The sequence below is a fragment of the Rosa rugosa genome, chromosome 3, assembly GCF_958449725.1.
Source record: "Rosa rugosa chromosome 3, drRosRugo1.1, whole genome shotgun sequence".
NCBI classification, from domain to species: Eukaryota; Viridiplantae; Streptophyta; class Magnoliopsida; order Rosales; family Rosaceae; genus Rosa; species Rosa rugosa.
Window position 1 is genome coordinate 1,636,507 of NC_084822.1, and position 27,008 is coordinate 1,663,514.

Consider the following 27,008-nt stretch of genomic DNA (forward strand, 5'->3'; position numbering starts at 1 on the left):
GCCTTATGGCGCAAGGCTAGGCCTCTCACAAAACGCCCTAGAATCAACTACGAGAAGACATATTCTCTCGTAATGGATGTCATTGCACTCCACTACCTTGTCAGTTTGGTAGTTTTCGAATAACTGAACATACAGCTTACGAATGTGGTCACTACATACCTTTATGGGGATCTAGATACGGAATATAATGAAGGTTCTTGCGAACTTCATTTACCCAAGTCAAGTGGCTCTAGACCACAGAGCGCGTTTGCAACGAGGTTGAAACGCTCACTAAAGTGACTACTTGATTGGGAAAGGATATGATGAACTATGCCCACATGTTTCCATGACAAGTTCCGGATCTGCAATTGTCGCGGTTTATGTTGATAAACATAATTGGAACCCATGAGAGTTAAGAGAAACCGTTGAACACCTGAAATCCAAGTTTGAGATGAATGACCTTGGGAGAACACGATTTTGTCTAGATTTAGAACTTGTATACCGTGTCAATAAATGCTTTGCATTTTGATAAAGTCAAAGATGCACTCCCATGGTCGTCCGTAGTCTTGACCCTAAGAGGGATACGTTTCGTCCCAGGGATGATGACGAAGACGTGTTAATTGGCAGAAGTGTCTTACCTAAGTGCAATAGGCGCATTATTGTACTTAACACAATACAAGACCGGACACCTCATTTTTTATGAACTTGTTGGCTAGATGTAGCCCTGCGCCAACGCAACGCCATTGGACTGGTATAAAGACAATCTTTCGTTACTTAAAATGTACGATAGATATGGGCTTGTTCTATCCTTGCAGAGATAAAAGAATGACGGAAGAATGAGAACGGATCTTATTAGCCAAGTGGCACCGTCCAAGATGTCGTGATCGGCAAAGCCGCCGGCCACCCATCCTCCTCCCTTACATCAAAACGATGATGATGTTTTGATGGATTTTGCTGATGTAGGGTATCTCTCTGACCCTCACAAAGGTCGCTCCCAAACTTTATCATGGGAAGCACTGCGATATCTTGGAGGTCTACAAAACAGACCCTTGTTGCTACTTCCTCAAATCATGCGGAGATTATTGCTCTACATGAAGCCGTGCGTGAATGCATATGGCTAAAGTGTGTAATTAGACACATTCGAGGAACTTGTGGTTTGAAGTCTACCACAGATGAACCTACATGCATTTATGAAGATAATGCAGCTTGTATTGAGCAAATGAAATTAGGTTTCATCAAGGGCAACAACAACAAGCATATATCGCCTAAGTTCTTTTACAATCAGCAACAACAACAATCACTTCTAAAGATTGAAGTAAATCAAATCCGATCAGAGGATAATGTAGCGGACTTATTTACTAAGTCGTTACCAAAATCCACCTTCGAGAAACATGTGAAGAGTATCGGATTGAAAAAGTTATCCGAACTCCCATGATTGTAGCAATCAGGGGGAGATGTCGACATCAGGGGGAGGTATGATGTCTACATGTTCGATCTCAAAGAGTGAAGGACGTGTTGTGCTCTTTTTGTCCTTTGACCAGGGTTATTTTTGTCCCACAGGGTTTTTGTTACCTGGCAAGGTTTTTAGTGAGGCAATGATCAAAGCGTCATCACCAAATTTGAGCGGCACAAGGGGGAGTGTTGAAGGATGTCGACATAATGTGTGCCTCTACAAACTAGGGTTTAGAGTTGTAATATGAGAAGGTTCTAGGTATTCAATGTATTCGGATTCTATTACCTTTTGTGTACTTTGTAACTCCCTATATAAAGGGCTCCTATTATCAATAATAAACACACAATTCCCTACAACAGTTCTATTATTATTTTTCGAATGGTCCCAAATAATTATAAGTAACAGAAAGAGAAAGAGAAAGACAAAGCTGAAATCGAGTATATTAATTAGAGAAGCAACTAGAAAAGAAGTAGCTGCTTCTCCTGCAGAGCTGTTTTAAGTTGCGATGGCCAACTCTGTTTACTACAGAGATTGTTTGCGTGACTCTGAAGAAAAGGCATATCAACTTTCTAAAAGGCTTGAGGATGAAACTGAGTAGGTTAGTCGCTCTGGTCAAGTTGTACGAGAGTGGGATTACGTTGCAAAGATTTGCGAAGCACATATCAGTCGTGGACCTTTCCTCTGCATAGAACAACCACATGGCTGTCGATCGACTTGGTTATTGATTTTCATATTTTTTCACACCAATATGAAACTTATCAAGCAAGATACTAACTCTAATGTTGTGAATAATGTACGTTACTTCAAAACAGTTTCCAATTACAATTGATGGTTCAATTTGTTCTTTTTTTTTTGTTTTGTTCAAAAGGTGAATAAAACTTAGAAACAAAACCCTCTATGAACACAGCCTGCATTTAAGGAATCGAAAAAGAAAGCTTGAGCAGCATTAAGAGGAAGTGAATTTGGACCAAACTTGAGCATGACTGCTATGAGCAATTTTAACTATTAATTGCATCCTCTAAGAAATTTGCCTCTCGTTTGACATGCCTGATGGAGTTGATTGGAGCTGACTTGCCAAATGTTTAATGTCTTGAATAATCGATTTTAGACGCCAAGGAATTTGGATCTTACCAGCTAAAGCATCAAGTAGAACTTTTGAATCTCCCTCAATGTCTAAAGAAGCGTTGATTGATGGTTCAATTTGTTAATATGTTGTGAATAATGGGAGTTGTTGGTTATTTGTAAACAAACATTGGATTGGTCATGAGTTCGAATCTCACTAGCATACAAGAATTGTGGAGAAAGAAAAAGTGTTTATTTTATTATTAATTTTTTTTTTAAAAAGAAGAAGAAAAAACACAAAAAAGGAAAAATAATTGGCATACAATTTCGCTTGTCTTTGAATATTGATGACTAGTTAGATGATATAGCAGAATGGTTTTGTATGAATTCTGAATTTAGATTTTCCATATGATTTAGTCACAGCTTTTTGGTTTCCATGCTTAACATGGGTTTGGGTTTCTGTTCATCACATACTTTGGCCGATTGATTCTTTTTCCTTTAGAGACTTCATTCAGACCAAAACAAGTAATTGATATATTCGATTGATGTCTAGGTGCATGCTGTTCCCCCCACCAGGTTATTTGTGGAACGGCGTGGGTGGCCAACCCCTTATACAACTCATTAAGGTTTGTGTATAATCTATTGAATTGAGAAAGTTATGCTCTCATGGTAATTTGGGAATGTGAATGTGAGTATAATTACATATATACTTTTGCTGTGAATGTGAATGTAGTCTGCTTGTGCATCAAAACAGGTTAAGTTCTTGGTCTGAAACATTGATTTCAGACTCCAATCCAATCCTTTTGGATAGTTTTTGATTTTGTGCTCATGATCATGGGTAGTGCTGCATCAGAAAAAGGGTTGATTTTGTAATTTTGTGGTTTTAGACATCATGTTTAGCAACGGAAGCAGCAACTATATTGTGAGCCTAGATAACGAAAGTCTTTAGTTATACTCCACAGATTCTGCAGTATTAAAGGCTTTATTTACACTTTTACAGATAATACACTTGATCGAAGAGAAATTCAACACTCATATCTCTCTCTCTTTTTTTTTTTTTTTTTTTTGTCTTTTAGGGTTTAGGGTTGTCTGAGATTTCAGATTTGTTTTTATCCCATGTTCTCATCACTTTACTTGATATTTCTTGTTAGTTTGGTCTCTTATTTCTTGTAATAATGGTTTCTCCCTTGCATTTTGAAGCTGAATGCTAACAGGGAAAGAAAGAATGAAAAAATGAGAAGAAAAGAGAAGAGGAAAAGAAGGGAACATCTAGAGACTGTTGAGCAGAGAAGGAAAGATCTAGATAACACTAGCCTCACTGAAAAGGTGAAGCCTGCGCAGCCCATGGAGTTCCACTTCCAACATGACTCTTCTGAAAATTTCCAAATCATAGAGAGGAGAAAAGCCATAGTATTGCACCCTAATGGTCAGCATGACCATGGTAATGGTGTTAAAAGCTTATGTGCTTGTTGGGTTCTCTGCCTTCATCACTCAGACATTGATGTTGGTCTCTTGCCATGTCTTTTTGAACTGGAAAGGTGTGTGCATCAAGTACTATCTAGCAAACAAATTGATATTTTCCAGCAAGTACTGGGTTCTAGGCCTTTCTGTGAGTTCCATTACCCTAACGGAAAACTGAAGGTTATTTCTGACTCTGGTTCTCTTCTGATTGAATCGCAATTTAGGGAGTTGATTTTGAATTGGGTTCCTCCTCCCTTGGAGACTCCGAACACTGAGTTTGGTGATCAGCAATGGCCCTATGATAGAGGGCCACTCAGGAATGACACAAGTCAGAAAACTAGTGCTGCTAGTAGTGATCATTTTTGCTATCCATATGCAACACTATTTTAAGTATAGGTCAGGGGAACTTGTGCCATTTTGCAAGTAGGTCTGGTTTGTTACTATTGGTCTTTCATGTAATCGGATTGAAGTAGGCTAATAATATATGCATTCATCTTAATCTGTTTTCTTTATAGTGCCTAGCTGCACCTTGATATTTTGAGAATTTGATAATTTTGGTATTCCAAACTGCTTCAATTTTATTAATATTAATATTCCATGTGGAGGAGAAATGTTCACCTCTATCTGGCACCGTAGGCTATATGTTCGAAAAAAAATTACAGCTTGTGAGTTCTGATAAGCTGCAGACTTTCCTTTGCACACTATCACTTCTATATTTATTTTTTATCTGTACACTTCTACATCTACAAATCACCTCACACTTAGGGGCACATTCCTTTACCTATACTGTACAGATTTTCTAAGTTCATGTCCGCACGAGTATGTGATCAAAACTTCAAAACAAGAGGAGAAAAAAGATCAAGAGTGTACAAGAAAAGCTAATCAAAACTTGATGATCTGCTCCATCTTCCTTTCAAATATTCTTCCCAAGAACGGTTGCTCTGTTCCACACTACTGAATGATGTTGTATCATCATCGTCAACATCAAGCAGTGCAAGGTTCAAATGTAACTCTGCACTTGAATTTGGATAAACTTCATCATCATTGTCATCTCGGTTTTCTGAATCCTCGACATCAAAATATGGAGGGTTCATGTACGTTTCCACATCTGGATCCCCTTTTAAGAGCCTCACTATCTGAGGAGGAAAATAAAAGAGCATGAAACTTGGATCTTCACTGTAATACTAACACAGAACCTCTTGGTTTATATGCACTTAATGGTATCATACCTGACTCATTTTAGGGCGAAGCCTAGCTGAGCGTGTGATGCAGAGTTTTGCTGCTTGAACCATTCTCAGTACCTGAATCTCATCAAACTTTCCATCGAAATTTGGATCCAGTATGTCATGTACATCTCCATTCTCTAGTTTAGGCTTTGCCTGAATTTTTTTTCATTGTCATTGCTCCTAAATACTTGAAAGAAGTTAAAGAAGAAGGTACTGAGTTACGGAGGTGGACTTACCCACATGACCAAGCTCTCTTGCTGTTTGTTAGTGTCAGAGCCAATAGGTGTTCTTCCTGATAATAGTTCAAGCAGGACTACACCAAAGGCATAGACATCAATCTTGTCACTGATTTTTCCATACATGAAATATTCAGGGGCAAGATAACCAAATGTTCCCACTACAGTGCTTTCAGTCAGGGAAGACGTAGTTGTTGGTCCCCATATTGCAAGGCCGAAATCAGATAACTGTCACAAAAATGCAAGCAATGAGTTAATGTCATAAGTTTACTGATCTTCATATATTAATCACCATTTGTTTTCTGATGATTACTGACCCGTGGTTCTAGCTCTGGTGTCAGCAGAATGTTTGAAGACTTGACATCTCTATGAATAACTGGTGGAGAACATTCGTTGTGCAGGTAATTTAGAGCTTCAGCAATCCCAACAGCAGCTTTAAATCTCACTTCCCATGACAATACAGGTTTGCCTTTATTCTTGCCTGCATCAACTACAATTCAAAATCAAATTCTGACAGCTTTTACCAAGCAAATAAAACACATGGACTAAAGTACTCAACACTTACCAAGTAAATTCTCCTCTAAGCTTCCTTTAGGCGAGAAATCATAAACAGATATTAGAACATTCTCTTCAGAGCAGAATCCAAGCAGAGGCATGATGTGCTCGTGCCTCAACAAGGAGATGATGTCGACTTCATGAGCAAAATCCTTCCACTTTGCTTTGGAAGACTTCATAAGCTTTACTGCCACTTTCTTGCCATCTGGTAGAATTCCCTTGAACACAAGGTTGCATCCTCCTTTCCCAATAAGATTTTCTGTCAAAGAAAAGATTAAGTTAGATATAGAAACACTTAAGAGCCTAAGAAGATAGAGAAGAGAACAAAAGGGACAATCTCAGGACAAAGTAGTGTTAAAGACCTGAGGAGAAATTTGAAGTTGCAGTTTTCAGAACCTCGTGACTGAACCATCTGCAACGATTTGTTTTCAGGAGACTCTTTAACTCATTCGGTAGCGCATCCAAATCGTCAGAAGTACTCTTGATACCTCCTTCAAAGGAAGTTTCTCTTATGATTGAACATTGAGGAGACTGCTGTGGAGAACGATCTGGTAAGCTCATCACCCATTGCACCACAGACATGTTCCTTGTGCCCGGGATTTGTTTACTCACAGAACTTGCTCTACGCAGAGGCCATCCGAGGCACTTCTCTGCTGACTCTCCTATACTAAGTGAAGAAGCTGATCTGTTACGAGCTCTTTTATGTTCTTTCTTCAGGTCTTCATTGTCACGCATAGGACTAGCTTGGGAGCTCTCAGCCTTATCAGAAAATGATTTAACAGTTTCTGTATCCGCCTCAGAGTCACCAAATTCAGATTGGCTTTTTCCTCTAGGAATACAATTATAAATCTGACTCATACTTGGCCTTGGCTCATCACCTGCTAGACCTACCATAACCGAAACTGAATTTAGTATTCACGAGCTAGTAGAATGTATTTTCTAAGACTCAAAACACCAACCTGATTGTTCATTACTTGTACATCTTCTGTATACAATTTCCCCCTTGTTGATTGCCACCACATCTGTGCTTGGAGGCAATTTCTTAGCACAGTATTTCGCCGTAGAATCCTTAAACCTACAAATGTCATATGTTTAGAGTGATCAGAGAAAAATAAAAACTAATCACATACACTAAAAACCAATGCAACTTCATTCCTCCGGAGTTTCACATCTCTCCCTTACCCTTGGCTTGGCTTGCTTGTGCCTACAACTACAGCCATAGTTTCATGGTTCTTTGCCTCTTTCACTAGCGCCTTTCGGATTGAGCTTCCTGTCAATACCTGACTGATGAGGTCTACCTGAAATTTAAGTGTGACAATTTATAATCAAAGCTCAAATTTCAACTATACAGGAATAGTGAAAGAGTAGTGAAGATGAACAAACCTTTTTTATATTACATAACCCTTCATAAGCCTCTACATAACTATCCACTATTGGCTTGTCCTTCACGGACTGATCTGTACATATTAACACAAGGAGTATGTTATCTTACCAAATAGTCTGGCATGTTACGTTGCGGAACTGTTAATCTACACTGGCTAAAGCATAGCAATCTTATAAACAGTATAACTAGATAAAACATAAGATTATATCTGCAAAACTTACCAGAACTTCGGCAGACATGAACCGCAATAACGCAGTCTCCGGCTTCAGCAGCTTTCGCGAGAGCCCATCCAAGAAGCTCTCTGCTTTGGCCATCAATTTTAATCCCAACCAAGACCACATTCTTCTTATTATTATTCTTCTTGCTCTTCTTGAAATCCTTGAATACCTCCTCAAGTATCATTTTTGTTTATGCCTCTGATCTCTCTCTGTTTCAAAATCTCCAAATGTAAGTCTATAACTTCAAATCTTTGCTCAACTTATTGTGCAAATCTCTTCTGATTTTGGACCTTCTCACTTCTTGAACTTAACATTCCAATCCCTGAAACAGAAATCCGTCATGATCACTCAGGCTAGAAGAAGAAGAAGAAGAAGAATGAATGAATGAATGAATGAAACGCCAGTATATATGGAGCTGCCACTTGTGGACATACATGGCGCCCATCAACGGGTTTCAATTAAATATTGCAGTTTTATATATTCAAACAAAACCCATTTGACCCAAAGGAGAGAGAACTAAACCCAAATGGAAAATTCAAATACTATAAGCAAATCCACAAGATCAAAAGGAAAAGATTATAAAAAAAAAAAAAGGAAACCTGATCAAAAAGGAAAAGATAAATATGAGGAGACAAATAACATGTACCTAAATCTTGAACCCACTCGTGTCTCGATTCAACTCCAACTTGTTATTAAAAGGAAAAGTCGCCAAATAACATGAGCCTACCAACTGCAACTAAATTCAACACCCAGAAATTGTATTCAACATTGAAAAGCATCTTACTTTGTTCAAACAGAAAAACTATGTTCAAATATGGGTGTTTTGTGAAGAAGAATATCAGAAATGAAAAAGAAAGATGCTTTTCTTTTTGCTGGGTTTGAGAATTGTGTCGGCGAGAAGAGTGAAATTCCCGCCAAAAGTGGACGAAGTGTGTCTGGTATTTTTATGTTGCTCTCTTTAGGCTTTTTTTGGTTTTGGTTGCAAACAGTACAAGTAGAAATTAAATTGTCTCATTTAAGGCCGTTAAAAACCGGCAAATTTCGCGGGAAATCTCAGGAACCCGGTAATTTTGCTTTGGCCGATAAAACAGGGCAGGCATACGACTTTCGACCGGCTATAAAGGGTTAACAAACAGGAGGCTCTAGACGGCCGTGGCCTAAAAATCTAAAATTATATAGGGCGGTAAATAGTAAATAAAATCACATAAAAAAAAAATGTAGTTGTGCACAAATAACTTGTAATGTGGTTGTTGATCAATGCTAGAGAGTTACATATGCCATAATTTACAATTCCCTAAACGAAAAATATGGATTGTCTGAATGTTATCATAAAACTTTCACACTCATCTTTTTCATTCATACAACGTTATATAGAATTCATGAGATAAATGTGCTTCCTCAATTTAGGAGCCGAAGTCTTTACCATCTAAAACCAAACACAGTTGGTTACTCACACTTCTTATATTTTTAGGGATAGTCAAAGTGGTGAGAAAATGAGAAACTAAGATTGGACTAGATAAGATTGAACTACTTAATAGAAAAAAAAAAAAATATGTGGCCTATGATACATTTATACTTTTTCAAAGATAGCCATATATAGGATTTGTTGATAGTTGAGAGTCTCATATTAGAAAAGCGTCAAATTAAATTATAATTTGGTGGGTGGTCTATCGCTAATTGCCCGGGATACTTTTTGGATGAATCTCATACTTAATTAGTTTATTAGTACTGTAGTGTCAATCAATAATGGAAATTCATGTAAGTCATGTTTGTCAATTGTTTAACATTATATCATAACGGATTATCATTTCCAATCACATTGGGAGCCCTATCTATTGAGTTCAAACTTCGTTCCTTAAATTAGGCTATCAAAAAGGACACTAGTTTGAATTCGAGGGTATTAAATGAATAATGAAAGTAATTTTCTAAAGATGTGTTCGCTCCAATAAACAAATGATGCATGAGCTGAACAAGTTTTAAAGGTGGAGATTGATGCATGGGAGATCGCGTGTGAGGAAGCTTATTGTTAAATATTGAGGAGTCGTACTTAAGGACAGTGACCAAAATAAACAACAAGGTGGTTTACATGTCCTCTTGCATAAAATTGTACATTTGATAGGTGGTTTAGTTGAGTGCAATAATCATTATACTACAATTGGCACTAAATTACAAGTGAATATGAACAATACTTGTAATAAATGTTGCATGTTAATTAGTACAGGTCTTACTATTTCAAAAAGAAAATAGAATGTGATCCGAATATCACAAGAGAAGAGAGAGTATGTAGAAAAGTAGAGAAGATAAACATTTTATTTTTTAATTCTCATTCTTTGTTGAAATAATAGGAAAGAAACATGGGAAGTTTTGAAGACAATGACGATTTCACTTTGAAGAAAAAAAAAATTGAGAACACTTTTATATATCACAAGGTCAAACAACATAGGACCATCATTTTCTATCTATTTGCGCTCAATGTCTCGAGTTTTGATGTTCCTTCCAATCAACCTCTTATTGGTTATACACTATATGCATGTATGGTACCTGCAGATCAGGCAACAACTTTTTAAATGTTATTTGGTCTAAATATTCTGGGAGGCAACACTTGTAATTTTTCCTGCCTTAGCCAGGCATTATTCCCTTTGGCAACCTGCAGAAGGCAACACTTTCTTATTGTTTCTTTCTTGATTCGACAGCACTCATTATCTTATACGTATATAGGTTATATAAACATTCCTACTAATCGTAATGGAAAAAACATTCCTACTTACCATTGCTACTAATTGTTAAATTAAATAACGTAAATCTATCTGATCACTTCAAATACTAGTATAGTGGAAAACCTAGGGTTTCAATAAGTGCGGTGGGCGGCAATGCTTTGCTTCCGGCCTAGCAGATAGGGGACACCAAGGGATCAACAATAGCCCCGATATTGACCTGGTAAGCTACAATACCTCACATTCTCCTTTAGAGAGAGAGAGAGATATAAATCCTGCAACAAACAGAGGTAAAATTGTTCAATTAATATTTATTTAATAGTAATAAACTGTGTTTTAGAATTTTTTTTTGAAAAATATCATGTCGATATATTAATATTACTCAGGCCAGAAAGGACCATTACATATCCTCCCTCTACCATCTCTGGGCAGATAAAGAGTTTGTGGTAAAACCACAGTGATACATAGATTAGGTCCGATCATTTGACGGTACCCATGCTCACTTATTCAAGAAAGCCTATAAACTATGTTACAAAGACAAGTAAATAGGCTAGGTAAATAAAACCTAAATGAGAGTCAGCCCTAGAAGGCTGACCCATTCCTCATGAGGCCCAAGATAAGGCCCAAAGACCTCATCCAAGTCCCAAAAAGAGTAAGCAAGCCCAAAAGGCCCAGCCAATCTCGGCGCCGCGCAACCTTCTAGCAGCTCCGTGCCTCGGACTCCACTGCCACCTGACGCTGCGACGACCACCAAGTGCAACCATAGAGACAGTTGCACCATCAGGACATCCCCGCCCAAGCCATTGAACATCGAATCTGATCGGAACCAGATTGACGAGAAAGGCTGGATGAGGAGTTTGATCAGCCAAATCAACAGCACCAGCGCCGATAGCGTTAAAACCATCCACCAGAGCAGGAGCCATCCACCACTGTGCACCACCGCAATCGAGAGCCCCACTCCATCTCTGCATGCTTCACCGCCGGCAGCGCCCAAGCGGAGCCTCTCACCTCGCCTTGACGTCCCTGGCCAGGACGAAGTAGATCGATCCACAGTCCCCATTAAAACCAGGGCTTCAGCAGCAAATTGGGATTGAGAGAGGCCTAGCCTTGGCCTCGTGGAGGAGACAGTAGCCGTCATGCTCAATGAGTCCGATGACAAAGAGATTGGAATAGGTTGCCATCGATGATGGAGGAGAGGCCAAGGGCGCAATCCTAGTAGACCTCCAATGCGATCGCCCATATCCCAACACCCCGCGCCAGATCTGATTGAGATCATCTTGACAAGGAGTGCCTCGATTTGGGGTTGATCGATCTTGTTCCGTCCTTCGTCGGAGAAGACTAGGTTCCCCAGATCAGGTAAAGCAATAGGCAGAGGGCAATCAGGTTGCTCTGCACTTCCATGGTGTTGAGTCGGAACCCGCACCATCATATTCCATCCTTTGTTGTTGTGTAATGGCCAGAGCCATGGCTGGCTTAGAGATCGGCTGTTGGTGGCCGGAGGTAGATAGCCTAGCCTCGGTGGGCTAGGGTTGAGGAAGAGCGGCGCTGCTCTCATAGGGTTAAAAATATCTGTGATCCCATTGCCCTTTGTTTTACTGTGTTTTAGAATTTACCTTTTAGTATAGAGTATAATATATAATTCATTTCTATCAAAAAAGAAAAATAAAATTTGTTAAATTGCCCTTAAGTTTGTATGGTAAACAATTATCGAGTGAGTGAAATTATGTCTTAAAAGCAACTAATCAAAACTATAGTGGGTTGGATAAGTGGTACGTACATTGGCATTTGGCAGGTCATAATTTATATTAAAAAGAAAATAAAAAGAACAAAAACGCAAACAATTGGGTTTGAATATACGGTCAATTTGATTGGTCTGATGTCTTCTTCATCCACGTGGCACCACAATATACCATCCGACAAAATTATGGTAAAGGGTACAGGTCTAGAAGAAGAAGAAGAAGAAGAAGCTGAATAGCTGATAAGACACATTGAGAGAGAGAAAGAGCAATCAATCAACTAATATGGCAATTGATTCAATTGATTCACAGAATTTGGAATGAGTTTTTCTTTGGATCAATTTCAAATTTGTGCAACACAAACCTAATCCCATTTAAGCGAATTAATCTCATCTTGAAGCTTAATTTGCATCGATCCGCTATGGTTGTAGACCTGTAGTGAGATTTTTAACTATCAAATTGTTATATTGTTAATGATTTTGTTCGATAATCTCAATCTCCGATAAATTAAGATATTAAGAGTAGGGTTAGTTTCTGCTCTCCACCGACGGTTTCTGGGTCACTTACGATGGACCATGGTGCCTGCAATCAACATTTTCTTGCTTTGGAGCCATGCATGGAAATTATTTGTAAGGAGAATCAATGGTAGGTCAAGTTATGCCCCACGAATCTTCTTTTTTAATGATTATAATGTCAACGTACCATATATATGCTTACAAGCAAGTGAGCAACCAATCAACTATACACTAATTATTTAATCAAAAAAAAAAACTATACACTAATTACAAACACGTACACATATACATAATTAAACACTATAGCATGAATGAAATCATTTGGATTTGGTGTCAAATGTGTGCAATTAGTAATATGCATTATCAGGTTGTTTATAGTATATTGCAAAGACCTAGCTACTAATGTGATTCGATTAGTCAGTGACAAGCTAATGGGTGCTAATGAAGAATGACGACTTTGATTCTTAGTGGAACAGGTAGTGACAGTGCATGGTAGCTGGCACTTTTGGAAAATTAAGGGCTTAATTAGGTGATGTTGCTAAGTTAGATGCAATTCATGTATTAAATAGGTCATTAACTGTTCATTCTCTTTGTATGATAGTCCTTGGAATTACGTTAACGGAAGCTCCTAATTAGATGAACTGGTAATTTTGTTCAGTACACCCAAAAGCCTTGAGGTTTCTTGGTGATGGATGTATTAGGGTCTTTCTAGATGTACCCAGCAAATTTCTATTTAGACCCAGCAAAATTTTTACCTTCAGTAAAAAAATAGAATTTGTAGTTACACCCAGCAACTTTTCCAACAATACCCTTATTTTTAACTCACACCCAGCAAATTTCACACCCAAAACCTCACACCCACACCCACACCCAAATCTCACGCCCAAAACCTCACACCCAGCAAAACCCTGATTCTCTCGACATCAATGAGGGTCGCACCAAACTCGTTCTCCAACTGAGAGGAACTCGTGCAGAGCATCATTATAGAGGACGGACTCGACACCGAGTAGGGAAAAAGAAGCGCAGTCTCAAACTCAAGAATTTCAAGGTATTTCTCAAACTCGGCACTGAGCTATTTCCTTCGCTCTCACCCGCCGAATTTCAAGGTATCTCTCACCCTCTCTCACTTCTTGGTTTAAATTTCTTTCCACGAGTACTTTATTAGTTTAATTTCTTAATTTAGGATTTGAATCTCGGGTTCATTTGTTGATATTTTCTTTTGATTCATGGGTATTGCTTTGTTTAATTTTGTTTTGCTTTGAATTCAATTTGCTTATAAGAGAGTTGATCAGTTTGATACGAAACGCTTATTCTATGGGTATTTGTTTGGATGCTTTAACTCATATGCTTGAATGAAGTTGATGACTTGAGTTCTTTATGTTGATTACAACTGAGTTGTGACAATGTTTGGAATCGAGGCTTTGTTTGCATTATTTAGCATTGCATTTGCACTTGAGAGTCAACACAAAACCTGCTGTTGAATGATTATTTAGAGAAGCTTCTGAAAATTATATCTTACTAGCTGAATGATTATAACACTGGAGAATTTAAATAGGGTTTAGGTGCGTGAGAATGGACAGTTGTTTTGAGGAAATAGCTTTTGATTTTCACTTTGCATTTATCATGAAATTTCTACCTGATGTTGGAATGCCAGAACTCTATCTCAAAACTGTCTTCAACATGATATGATGAATAAACAAATGTTCCATCATTTCTACCTGTGGCCATAGTTTGGCTCCGTTTTGAGGTACACGTATAGTTTACGTTTGATGTTTCTCACTATAACTGTCTTCCAACATATTAATGTCTCCTTTTCATGAGAAATGCAATGTGAAAATCAAAAGCTATTTCCTCAAAACATAATTTTGATAATGAACTGTCAAAGTCAAAGGTAGCCTGGTAGGAGTAGGACACAATGTCGAGATTACCATAGAATTTCCTTCTCCTTGCAGTAGAAACCTATCTTTCCACCTAACAATGTGATAATGCAGAATGAAAGAAAGTAGTTCAGATGCAACGTACTAACAATGACCCTTGGTAGCATTTGTTCTATTCAAATTCAAAATGGTTGCCTACCAATTTCATGCACTGACTTTGTAATCATTTGCACTACCCAATTTACAATTTTCAAAAGTTCTACAGGGTACCACTATCACATATTCACGTTAGAAACTTGATGCCAGGACATGCATGGTTTTTTCACCCAATTTTCTGATATTAAACTCTTTGCAGAACCTTGTATATATATATATATATATATATATATATATATATATATATATATATATATATATATATATTATTTTTTTCTCCACAATTATAGCTGCTTTGGTATTTAATGTTTTTCAACTTTACCTGATAGACATTATTATTTATTTTGTAGTATGGCTAGAGGTTCTAAACGCCACGATTGCCCCATAACCTCAAAGACAAAAAGAAAATTTTGTTCTCAACCTTCTCAGTCAGTAGTGGATGATGGTATACTAGAGGCTGGTGTTGATACTGGGGAAGAACAAGCTTCTGAACCCTTTACAGATGCAGATGAGCCTCTAAGTGGTCCATTTCCGGGAGGTCCTCATGATCCATCGGTATTGAAGAGCTTTAAAAGTCATGTAGCAGCTGCTATATGGTTTAATAAGGTATGATTGGTTGCTTTGTTCTTACAATAACATTTCATTATATGACAACAGCAAAACTATGCAACTTGAATTTTTATTTTATTTTTTTTGGTCTTGCCATTTCTGGATAAATGAGATTAAGCTTCTGATTCATCATATACGCAACTTATACTGAGCATACTTGGACACCATTTACAGTTATATCATTAGACATCATTACTCTACTTTCAGTTATTTTTTTTTTCCTCCTTTTTTTCTCAAGAAACTTCAATTATATATTGAGGCATTTTATTTCTTTTATGTTCGTATTCTTTTTTAAGAGTCCAATTCATGTATCACAAAAGTTTTTATTCTTTATTTTTTTTTTCAGGAACGTGATCCGTTGAAACTTCAGAACCATTCATATAAGCTCACACAATGGGTATTTGATGAACATGTTACTAACCATAAGTTTTGGAGTTACATTGATGGGTCTAGGTTGAGGCCATTAGTTAACTGTTCATATTTAATTGGTAATAGAGTTGTTGTGTCAGCCTTTTGTGAGAGGTGGCAGCCTGAGACGAATACATTTCACTTACCCTTTGGTGAAATGACAATTACATTGGATGATGTTTTTAACATTTTAGGTATTCCAATTCAGGGTGATTCCATATCTGTACATCCTGGATTCATAATTTCCTCTAACTTTCTCTTTACCTGTCTCTTGGTGTCATCGTCCCTTTCATGTAACCAGGTCATGAATCTTTCCTCTAGTGACTTCAATGGAATATCTATAGGGTCATTACTTTGTGGGGAATGAAACAAATCTAATTTCCTCCAATGACGATGAACACAATCGAGTGGAATAGGGCTGCCATTCTCCTTATAAATTGCCATCTCATGTGCACATGGCAACCCATGTGTTTTTCTCAAAGTACAACCACATGCATTCTCATTAGTTCCAATAACATCGATTCTCTCAGACTCTCCCAAAATATAATCTAGGGCAGCATGTGATACAAAACCCACTATTACCTTAAACTCATTCTTCATGAAGTCATGTCGGACAAATATAAGACTTTTCTCAAATGAAGCCTTTACTTCTGTGTGTTGCAACACCAATAAGGCGTGAATCTTTTTCCATGATGTATCAAAGTTGCACAGACTAGACATCAAATGTCGCTTCAATTTTGAATGAGCACTTTCCGCCCTAGTTAAAAGTACACATGAACAGTATATGAAAATTCAAGTAAATTATATGAAACAATACGTAGTTTATTAACAAATAAAAAATATCAATTGAAAATTACCTGTTTGAAGTCATCGTTCCAAAATGCATATAATTGTTCGTCCATGCTTCAACAAATCTTTCCTTATATTCATTCAACCAAGTTCCTTTCACATAGGTTAGTACTTCATCATATTTTTTGTAGTCTCTCTCGAACTCATGTAAATGTCTTTCATAGTCAGGTATCGTATCTGAAAAGACCAATGTGTTCCATGCCTGCATCAACTTTTTAAACTTCACTTGGTTATCAACAAGCTTTTTGCATTTTCCCAACACTGCCCTATTAATATGCCATCTGCACAATAAATGTTGAGCAGCAGGGAACACTCGACGAATGGCATTCATGAGTGCTAGCTCTCTGTCAGTAACAATCACACTTGGAAGACAGTCTTCATTCATCACACTCTTCAATCTAGATAAAGCCCAAACGTAATTTTCCTCTTTCTCAGCATGGATGTATGCAAATGCAGCATGGAATGTTAATTCTGTAGATGTCACCCCCACAATCTCTAACAATGGATATCGAAACTTATTTGTCTTGTATGTGGCATCCATTATTAAAACATAAGGAAATGCACGTAGCAGATTTACACTATCAGGATGAGTCCAGAACAAGTCACTCACAATGTTCTCTGTGCCATAACTCCTATGCCACTCCACATAATTGTATTTCTGCAAATTGTTTAGCAATATTTGCATCTCTGACCTACCAGCTTTTTCAACCACCCTTTGAATATGTCGAGCATTGTAGATTGTCTTCATAGTGCTTGAATTGAGTGGGTCATTTTGCTTCAAAGTGTATAATATTTCTTTTGGATTTACCAAGTTCTTTGACATATCAACCAACAAATTATTTTCTTCCTTGGTTAATCGCCCCAGGAAGGAATGCCCTTCAGGATACTTTGCAGCATGATGGTTATGCATCCCATTTACCACCTCAAGGGTCCACTCATCCTCAGGGCCAACATTTTTGCCCTTCAAGCGAAATGGGCAACCACACCTCTTTGTACCACCACTCCTTTCACGCTTCTTCTTTTGAGGATTCAGATTGGCATTAAGCTTCTTCTTTTGCATGCATTCAGAGGCTATACTATTCTTTTGATAAAAGCCACCTCTCTCACAACCAAAAGTTATTCGCCCTCTTTTTAACCTACAATTCCCTGGAGCATCAGACCTCCTTATTACAACTACTATTCCACACTTTCTTCCTTCTTCACGAGTTCAGTTAACTAATTCATTTCGACTTTTGAATACTTGTACAAACAAACAATTACTATTGAAATTGAATGGAAACCCGAAGCTAATCATCTTGACAGTTTACAAGCTACTTACCTCACTAGTTATAAATTGATTTGTTGTTTCAAAAACACATTTAGTCCAACCATTGCCACTTTCAATAGACTCAGATTTAATCTGTTAAAAAAAAAAAAGACGTCACAATAATAAATAAATAAATAAGCTATAAGTATTTTAGATAAAAGGAAAAGAATTTGACAAGTAGTAACATTCGGTGGTTGTCTGCCGCAAATTATACCAATATTCGGTGGTTGTCACCCGAACAAAACAGTAAAATTCGGTAGTTATGCTCCGAAGTTTTGACAAAATTTCGGTGTTTATCTGCCGAACTTTCCTATGTTTTCGGTAGTTAGCTGCCGAATATTCTAACTTCTTTCGGTGCTTGTTGACCGAATGAAGTGCGATAAACTGCACTAAAAATTATATTGTTTTTTCTGGTTCTATGATAAACAAAATGCACAAACCTTATTTGACTCCTCCGAAATCATAATTGTAGTCACAACTCTGTCAATATCATGCGTATTAAACCCTTGAAGCAATTATAAAGGAAAGTGAAATTTGGGTTTAAGGTTTTGCTCGAAGAAACAACGTAACAACGTAAACACAGTGAACTGCTGGGTACAAATAGAAAAAAAGAGTTTTGAACTTTATGGTTTCTTTTATTATTTACCATGACTATTATTGTCATTTCGTACGAGGATATAAGTGTCTTTTAATGCAAAACTGATTTGCTGGGTCTAAATAGAAATTTGCTGGGTACATTTAGAAAGACCCATGTATTAACTTGATTCCAAGCCATTGTTGAATGTCCACTACCAAGGAAAACAAGCCCACTCGCAGGGTGGTTACACGACATGGTTAAGAGGATCTATATCTATTATATCTATTATATAAAGCAAATTGTTGGGAATGATGGTTAAATTTTTGAAACTCCTATTATGCCCTTTATTGATTGAATTGTTTAAAAAATAAAAATGATATTACAAGGCTAAATTAGTAAATAAACAAAATCAGTATTTTCTTTTCAAGAAATTACAAACAAAAAATAAGGGAAAAAAAACCCACGTTTGTAACCGTCAGTGGTATTTTGTTGCCTGCAAATTTTTTTTTCTTTTTGTTTAATTTCCTTTAAATTTTTAATTTTTAAATTTGTTTTATAAAAGCCAATTGGCAAGCACGGAGTGCATGCCAAGAGGCTAGTGAGATAATTATGCCATAAACCTTGTATTGAAAACCCAACTATTTAAAGGGTTTGGCACCCCAACAGTTTGGAAGAGATTCGCATCGGTAAAATATCGTCCAACAGATATTCATTCGAAGACAAGAAATAAGACAAGATTATCTTTTGGCCAACTCTATGAGTTCTGAAGTTTTATAGGGTTTTGGGCCTTTTGGCCATATGATTGGAGTAGCCATGGTGTTCTTGGCATACTAAAACAAGAATTAAGAATGCTGATGGGATATTAATTCATTCACCAGACAGACTTTATTTCTAGTAGATATGTCTATAACTCTATATGATCATAATTCATAAAAGGTACAAGACCGAGCAGGATTTGCCATTTCTCATCCATAAAAAATTCTTTCTTGCAAGCAAGAAAGCAACACTCATGTTGAAATTTTACTCCAAAAAGAGTTCCCAGCCATTTATTTCGAACAAAGAGAGCTCAATTGACAAGTCGGAGGTTAACAACAAGAAATAGAGAAGCTGGATGTATTAATAATAATGGTAATTAAGAAAGGAGGCGCATATATATATGAATCACTTATACAGCTTAGGCTTAGGGTTTATCACTTCATCCCATGGCATACTTATGGGTCCAGCTCCGAGCCGTTGACTCATATTTGACTTTGTCACTCTTGCACATATGAGCAATCTCAGGAACAAGCGGGTCATCAGGGTTCGGATCTGTCAGTAGTGAACATATCGACAGCAAAACCTGCAGTTGCATGCACTCCAAATTATAAGTTTCAATTGGTTTTACTCATCATTTAGCTAAGAGTCCGGAACTCCGGATCATGTATTTTGTGCTAGTGTCTAAAAGAACGTCATTTCAAGCTTCTTGTTAACTTTTGACAATACAAAACTCAAATGTATTTCACCTTGGATATGGTGAGTGCTGGACTCCATTGCTCCTTGAGAATGTCCAAGCAGATGTTACCATTGCTGTTTATATTTGGGTGGAACACTTTGGTCCTGAAGGCAACCTGAAAACAAACATTTTTGTTAGTATCCCAAAAGAAAGCACCATGCCAGAACATATTAAAAATGGAATTAGATGGTAGAAGAGATTAATTTGCTCTATATACCTTTGGAGGTTTGAAGGGATAATCAGGTGGAAAATGGATAGTCACAACAAATACACCACCTGAGTAAGGACTATCATTTGGACCAATGATTGTTGCTTGCCAATGAAACATATCCTCGGCCACAGGACCTGAATAATTACCGTTAGAAATCACTTACAAGATAACACAAAAATAACAACGAGTAGCAAATCAATTACCAAAAACCTAATTCTAATTTCTTCAATACCTGCACTACATGAAGTTGGTGGATCTCTCTGCAAATCCCTGAGCTCCTTCAATATTCTCTTCGAAGCCATTCGAGCAAATCCGAAATCAAGTTTCTAGGGTTCAGTAAAAATTCAAGAGAATTAGAATGGATTTCCAAAAGGATTACAATCTATTGACACCCTGCAAAATGGAATGTGGTGGTGGGTGTATTTAAAGAGTTGATGAAGATGGAGAGAGGTGCATGAATTGAATTCATGATTTGGGCTGATGAAAGTGGGCATAGTATCAAATTCCCAGAACAAAGTTTGCTGTCACATTTAGTACCTATCTCCTTCTCTTTTATGTAAACAGCTGTTGACCATATATGTATTCCATTGCAAATTTGATTACTCCTTAAACAAAAATTGATGCTATAACAAAGTGCTGGTAGTGATCATTTTGGCAATAACAAGCTGAGAGTTAACAGATTCTAATTTTGATGGTTTCACTAAAAGGTTAGAATTTTTAGTGAAAAAGACCTCTTAGGCCAATCATATGTCATGAGAACGTCTCCTATACCAACCAGTGGGTACTACAACTTCCCCACCTTCCAAAAGAAAAGATATTCGTGTCCAGCTCAAATGGGTCGGTTCTTGATAATCTGGGATAGTTTTGAAGTCGATGGGTGTATAAGAAGATATAGAAAATCTTCTCAAACGAAACACAAACACATCTTTTGGTTCACCGGAAAGATGTTTCCACACCAAGTATATTCACGACTACTCTTGAACCATTCAAAATACCCACGTCACTAGCTAGTTACAGAGATGTTATGTTGTTCAACTATTATTCATAAGCACACTTCTGAACATGGTTAACCTAATTAGCAATTTTTTAAATAATTTTGCAGCAAAACATGTCAAATTGATTGATGAGAGAGTTGTTCTTTCTAAATTCTGACAACATACTATTGACAATAGTAAGAGTCAATAATGAGAACTTTTAAAATGAGGACTGCAGTAGTATATTACCATTTATATAGAATCATGAATTTGATAAAAAAAAAATGTATCAGTACTATATATAGAGTACATTAGGGAAATCTAATCCAAAGAAAATAAAGAATTCACCAAACAGGTAGTTCAAATCACTAATATACAATCAGAACACAGCCAGATAGAGCAAACGAACTTGATGTGTAAAAGGAGCTCCTACATCTATCAGTCGAAACTACCATGCTCAGCTGCTGCTTCCTTGAGGTGGAAAAGATAACAGTGACTGCAGTCTGTGAGAGATTAATGGATAAATGACTAATTAGTCACACTGTTCTGAACACAGCAATTACAATATGGAGCAGGCATTATTTGCCTTTCTCTTCTTTTTCTTCTTCTGCTTTGGCGGCTGCAGAACCACTTTAATGGCGGCATCAAAGACTGCTTTCACATTCTGCATTCACACAAGGGGGTATTCAGCACAAACATCATTAGTAATGAGACCATGGCATAATTCCAAAGTAGGTTTAAACCAATTTGATTTATAGGTACAAAGTACAAACCTGCTGTGTTTTCGAGCTACATTCTATGTAAATCGGAGCTCCAATCAGCTTTTTTAGTTCCTCTCCCTTCAAAAAGAACCCAACAAATAAATGGAGAAAATTAGGACTTCATCCTACTAGTTGGGCTGACTCTATGAGACTAGATTCACGACAAAGTAAAAATGTGATTATAAACTGAGGTTGAACTAGAAAATACCTGCGCTGTGGTAATTGGCACTGCACCAGGGTGATCAGCTAAGAACTGCTTGTCATCGCGAAGATCTATATGAAACAAATTTAGCGGTCATTAAAAGCGAAGGACAGTCAGATATAGGTGAACATTTCTTTGAGTATGTACAAGCAAATCCAACACAGAAACTTCTAGAATGCTATCCATATGGTTGAACAGTTATCTATCCAACTCCAGCAAAGATGTACACTAAGAATATCATGCCTACGCATTAGGCACAAAACAGGTATTGCAATGCCTTGAATCACACAGCAAGTGCTTCAATCAGATAAAGCTTATATGCACACTGTTTCACAACATCAACGCAAAGTTTATTACAAGTTCTGCTAATCTTTACCATAATAACCAATATGAACCATTGCAGTTTGCAAAAGCTGATTGGCAAGTACAGGAGAAAGCAACCCAGAAAGCCACATAACTAATAGATGGAAGTGAACAGTACTACATTATGGAGCAATTGGACTATGCAACTAATGGGTTCCAACCAACCTTCTTAGATAAGCATAACGAGACAGGAAGCAACAAGCCAAGAAAATAAAATCATAATGGAAATGAAAAGTACTACAAATTGGAGCAATTAAAGTACAAACAACTATTGGTAATCACAAGTAACTTAATACAAAGCAAAAGTAAAGCAAGGGAGTGGAGATCTAACCAAGCTTTGTTCCAACAAGAATAATTGGAACACCAGGTGCATAATGCTTCAATTCAGGAATCCACTGAACATTGAAACATGGAAAGTAGTAAGTAAAATAATACACAAAGAAAAGCTTGATCCTACCTATCAAACTCTAAACACTAGCAGAAACACTGCAGATGGAGGAAGAGAGGCAAATGATTCTCTGTGATTGATGCCAGTTTTACCTTCTTGGCAACATTTTCATAGCTGGCCTTGCTGATTAGAGAGAATGCAAGTAAGAACACATCTGCCCCACGGTAGCTCAATGGTCTGAGTCTATTGTAATCCTCCTGCCCTGTTCCATAAACATAAGACATCAAGCCTAGGATTAGAAAAGACAATAAATAGCTATGAGGATGGAATATATTGGGGTTTTGAACTTGCCAGCAGTATCCCACAACCCCAAGTTCACTGTGCTCCCATCCACAACCACATTTGCACTGAAATTGTCAAACACAGTAGGCACATAATCCTGCTCACATGTGGCAACAAAAGAAAGACAATCACAATCATTCTCTATAAATTCAACCTCGTATATCAACAAACTTACAAAAACAAACAGACAGCTTTTGATTAGAAAATGGTCAAAGTTAAAGACATAATTTTTTGAAATTGCAATAAGTTCATCATGTCAAATAACTACATAGTCCAGGTACTATCCAGAAAAGTTTACTATTGAGCACATATGATCTGTTAAGGACTTCTGTACACTGAAGCCAAAGGTTAAAACGAAAATGTAAAAGAAAAAACTGTAAAAGCAATATTTTCTGAGCGTAATGTCTTAGTTGAGACACAAATCAGCACAAGATCAGGAATGACAAATCACAGAATGGGTCAAAGTCAGATGAACAAACCCAAATAAAAAAAATAAAAAACAAAAAACCCTTTTAATAAATTGTCCACTAGATTAAAATTAAAGGGCTCTGATAAACACAATTCAAACATAAAGGATCAAATTTCATCAAGAACTGAAGATTTGCCTAATCTATCTATTCGCCAATTGAAGGGTATATTCAAATTGTACAAGTCTTGAAAAGACATGATCTAATAAAAACAAATCTTTAAACTGCTCATGTCAAAATCAAAGTTCAAATTTAGCGTCAATTACACACAATAACCCTCCCCACAGTCCCACCCCTACAATTGTCATTTCCAGAATTTGTTTCTTTACTCAAATCATGAAGCATAATCGAAAATAGCAAGCCATTTCTTTCTCCAAATTTTCTTGACAACCAAACAAAAGCAAAGTAAATTGCAACAAGAACTGTCACACTAAACCCATATTGAGCAAAACCCAATTACAGAAAAACCTCAAAGACTCAAACTTTCACAGTTTCTTTCCTCAAAGACTCAAACTTTCACAGTTGCTGATACTAAAGAACAAGAAGCAATAGAAAGAAGAGGCCTTTACCGTTGGGAAAGTGTTGCTGGTGTAAGAGATGAGCATACAAGTCTTGCCCACCGCTCCATCCCCAACAGTGACACACTTTATGAACCTGGACGCACTCATCTCCTCCACCCAGTTTTGCCTCTTCCTTCTTCAACTGCAAAAACCCTTTTTCAGATTGAAAGGGTTTCTTAACCCCCACAACCCAAGCACGTTTAGAGAGAGAGAGAAATGGACAGAGAGAAACAGAGGGATTTGAAAGGAAAGAATGGGGAGGCTAGGCCTAAAGAAAGCCAGCTCTTGCCAGCTATAATAATAGAGTATTGCTACACCGTGTGACCAAAATGACTCAATTCAAGGCCCCATTCCAAAGTTTTTCAACCCTTTTTCTTTCTATCCCAGTAACTCTGCAATAAAAACCCTTTTTGGGTTTCTTTTATTTCAAGATATCCTTCTGAAAATTCAAAGATCACTGATCACAGCCACTGGTCCTTTTAATTTGAATTTCTTTTACTGTCTTCGGAATAAAGTTTTACCTATTTTTGGGGGACAGAGAGGGGATATTTTAGGCAATTAAATTTGGTGCCATGCTGCGTTTTAATGTGGGGGTGTCTTAAACGTCCCTATCAATGTGCAAAATGCAATGTAATTGGAGGTAGCTGTACTACAGGTTGTGGGCGTATGATGCAAACTGGTAACAGAGTTTGCATGTGAGTTTGTAAATCATAAAAAGCTGTTCTTGGTGTATTCCTAAATTGGCAACTTACGGTTCATGCTTTTGTGTTTTCTCTTCAGATTTTTACCTTGTAACACCATCCACCATTTGCTAGTTGGTTTGTTTCTCACTTTGTCTTCTTCCTTATTGTCTAAAGAACTAATTTTACTTCAATCCTAAGGTAATGCACCATAAAAAAAATGAAATGTATTCACAAATACTGGGTTCTCACTAAATATCTAATATGTAATATTTAAAAAAAAAAAATATATATATATATATATATATATATATATATTTCAGTGTATTACATTTCATATTGTAAATCACAACAAAACATTCAATGTACAATTAAATAATATGTTAAAACAGATGTTTGACGGATGTCAAATAGTGAATATATCAGACTATATGACAGGAAAATCTTTGGTTGCATCGTAAATATATGGTAACTTAATAGACTAAATTGTTTCATAAGATAAATTTTTTGATAAACAAAGAATCAGGACCACAACTCCAAATGTGGTAACAGATATGGCCCGTTATTCAAGAAAAATATTTTTGCACATAGAAATATTCTTTTGACCGATGTTCCAGTAATTCTTCACAGCCATCTCATGCCTATGAGGTTGAGTTGCTAGGTTCATGTTATAAGTGTAAATTCCTATGTCACTGTGACTCATCAATTTTCAATATGAGTTGAACGATTAAAAATTTGAATGCTACGAAAATATTTGGATGGACAAAACCAGCTGGAGCTTTTTTTTTTCTTTTTTTTTGAAACTAATGAGGATTATGCAATATTAGCCCTTCTGCAATAGTCTGAAAGAGGTGCCGAAGCACCCACACAACCTCGAAGGGAACCACTACAACCAGAGGCCCACAGCCCGTCCCTCGCTAATTAATAAAGTACATGAGGTAGGGGATTAGACCAAAACCACCTCCAAAAGGAAAATATACATAATGTAAGGTACTGCACTAGTGGACTCGCTAGCTTGAACAAAAAAGTAACAAACCTTTTAAGCAAACCGGTAATCTGTTCTAATAGAAAAATCATGACCGAAAGAACTAATTAAAAATTGTGGGATTAAATTCCACCAATGTGTACCAATATTCATGGCACCATAATTTGCAAGCTTGTCAGCCACGCGATTTCCTTCCCTATATATTTGAAAGATATGAACCTCTGCAGCTGGTGAAGGGACTTCATGCAATTCTTCCAACGGGTGCGAAGACGCCACGGGACCCTGCTAGGATGCGTGAAATAATGCACTACTAAGTGGTACTAACATGAGACAGATTTCAATCCACAAAGGAAACCAATTCTTCTCACAAGCCACCTTAATTACCTCAATAACTGCCAGTATCTCAGCATTAATAGCCCAAGAGACAGCTGCCTTACAAAAGAAGGCACCCAAACCAGCTGGAGGTTAATTAAACTCCGATTAGATAGATGTTGACAAGTTTTAGTACAAGTTTATTGCATAATTTTTTTTTTTTACATATATCAGAAGTCAACTAACGTCCTCTAGCAGGGATTCGGCTCCTCTAAAGTGAGCAATTTATGAAGTTAGTGAATTTCATAAAATCTCCAACCTCCATATAATCTAATGGCTCAAACATATCCACGTCAATTAACAAAATTTTAGAAATTTCTTTTCCACATTAATGTTAATTCTATCAGTATATTTTTTTCTTTTTTTTTCTTTATTCTCTGCTTCTAAGAACCCGGTCTTCCATGATACTCTCAGAAAAGCAAAGTTGTGGAGATTCATGTGATATATGCATGAGTGCTTCAGTCCTTCATACTCCACATAGACAAGATTATTGAAGTTCATGAACAATTGGGGTTTAATCCAACGAATTTATAAACCACAAGCTAGAAAAATTTTGGGGATCGACGCATACACATAACCAGTTGGAAACCCATCATCTCCAGTAATCAATATAGGATTTAAATTACAAAGCCCAGAAATTAATGGCAAAAGGAAACAGCAAAATCTCTTTGGAATTATTAATTTGATATATAGTGAAGAAACAATTAAAGGTTTGCTATTCGGAGCCGAAAACAATCCTAAGAAAATTAACATCAAGTTTAAACTTATGAATTCAGATATGAAAATTCGCGTGATCCTAGTTTCATGAAGATCCTATTTATTATTTTCTTTTTCTTTTTCTTTCTGTTGATAGAGAAAAACATGACTTATTTAAATAAATAAATAATCCA

The 27,008-nt window shown here is 36.9% G+C and overlaps 5 protein-coding genes across 6 annotated transcripts; 1 reads left to right on the plus strand and 4 right to left on the minus strand.

Annotated features, from left to right (window-relative positions):
* Positions 1-4,597: 4,597 nt before the first annotated feature.
* Positions 4,598-8,541, minus strand: LOC133741340 (protein kinase STUNTED-like). 2 transcript variants are annotated; one of them, XM_062169263.1, is made up of 11 exons: positions 8,221-8,541; positions 7,578-7,896; positions 7,356-7,429; positions 7,155-7,270; positions 6,932-7,047; positions 6,335-6,859; positions 5,983-6,231; positions 5,735-5,907; positions 5,418-5,645; positions 5,185-5,334; positions 4,598-5,091 (listed from the first exon to the last, which is right to left on the minus strand). In XM_062169263.1, exons 2-11 carry the CDS (start codon positions 7,756-7,758, stop codon positions 4,834-4,836), a joined length of 2,070 nt encoding a protein of 689 aa, XP_062025247.1. In that variant the 5' UTR covers positions 7,759-7,896; positions 8,221-8,541; the 3' UTR covers positions 4,598-4,833. The 2 variants fall into 2 exon arrangements, with proteins under 2 accessions (XP_062025247.1, XP_062025248.1); XM_062169264.1 differs by having other exon boundaries at positions 5,735-5,898; positions 8,221-8,540.
* Positions 8,542-13,550: 5,009 nt separating this feature from the next.
* Positions 13,551-16,350, plus strand: LOC133741212 (uncharacterized). The gene is made up of 3 exons (XM_062169149.1): positions 13,551-13,645; positions 14,923-15,178; positions 15,528-16,350. Exons 2-3 carry the CDS (start codon positions 14,924-14,926, stop codon positions 15,954-15,956), a joined length of 684 nt encoding a protein of 227 aa, XP_062025133.1. The 5' UTR covers positions 13,551-13,645; position 14,923; the 3' UTR covers positions 15,957-16,350.
* LOC133735944 (protein FAR1-RELATED SEQUENCE 5-like) lies at positions 16,035-17,498 on the minus strand. Its single transcript, XM_062163385.1, has 3 exons — positions 16,447-17,498; positions 16,172-16,346; positions 16,035-16,064 (listed from the first exon to the last, which is right to left on the minus strand). Exons 1-3 carry the CDS (start codon positions 17,496-17,498, stop codon positions 16,035-16,037), a joined length of 1,257 nt encoding a protein of 418 aa, XP_062019369.1.
* Positions 17,499-19,420: 1,922 nt separating this feature from the next.
* On the minus strand, positions 19,421-20,436 carry LOC133738585 (ubiquitin-conjugating enzyme E2 28-like). Its single transcript, XM_062166147.1, has 4 exons — positions 20,257-20,436; positions 20,031-20,158; positions 19,824-19,928; positions 19,421-19,660 (listed from the first exon to the last, which is right to left on the minus strand). Exons 1-4 carry the CDS (start codon positions 20,324-20,326, stop codon positions 19,517-19,519), a joined length of 447 nt encoding a protein of 148 aa, XP_062022131.1. The 5' UTR covers positions 20,327-20,436; the 3' UTR covers positions 19,421-19,516.
* A 773-nt stretch (positions 20,437-21,209) lies between these two features.
* Positions 21,210-24,356, minus strand: LOC133738489 (rac-like GTP-binding protein RAC1). The gene is made up of 7 exons (XM_062166046.1): positions 24,091-24,356; positions 23,064-23,151; positions 22,865-22,974; positions 22,656-22,719; positions 21,968-22,032; positions 21,772-21,837; positions 21,210-21,662 (listed from the first exon to the last, which is right to left on the minus strand). The coding sequence occupies exons 1-7, from the start codon at positions 24,187-24,189 to the stop codon at positions 21,558-21,560; spliced, it is 597 nt and encodes a 198-aa protein (XP_062022030.1). The 5' UTR covers positions 24,190-24,356; the 3' UTR covers positions 21,210-21,557.
* Positions 24,357-27,008: the final 2,652 nt, after the last annotated feature.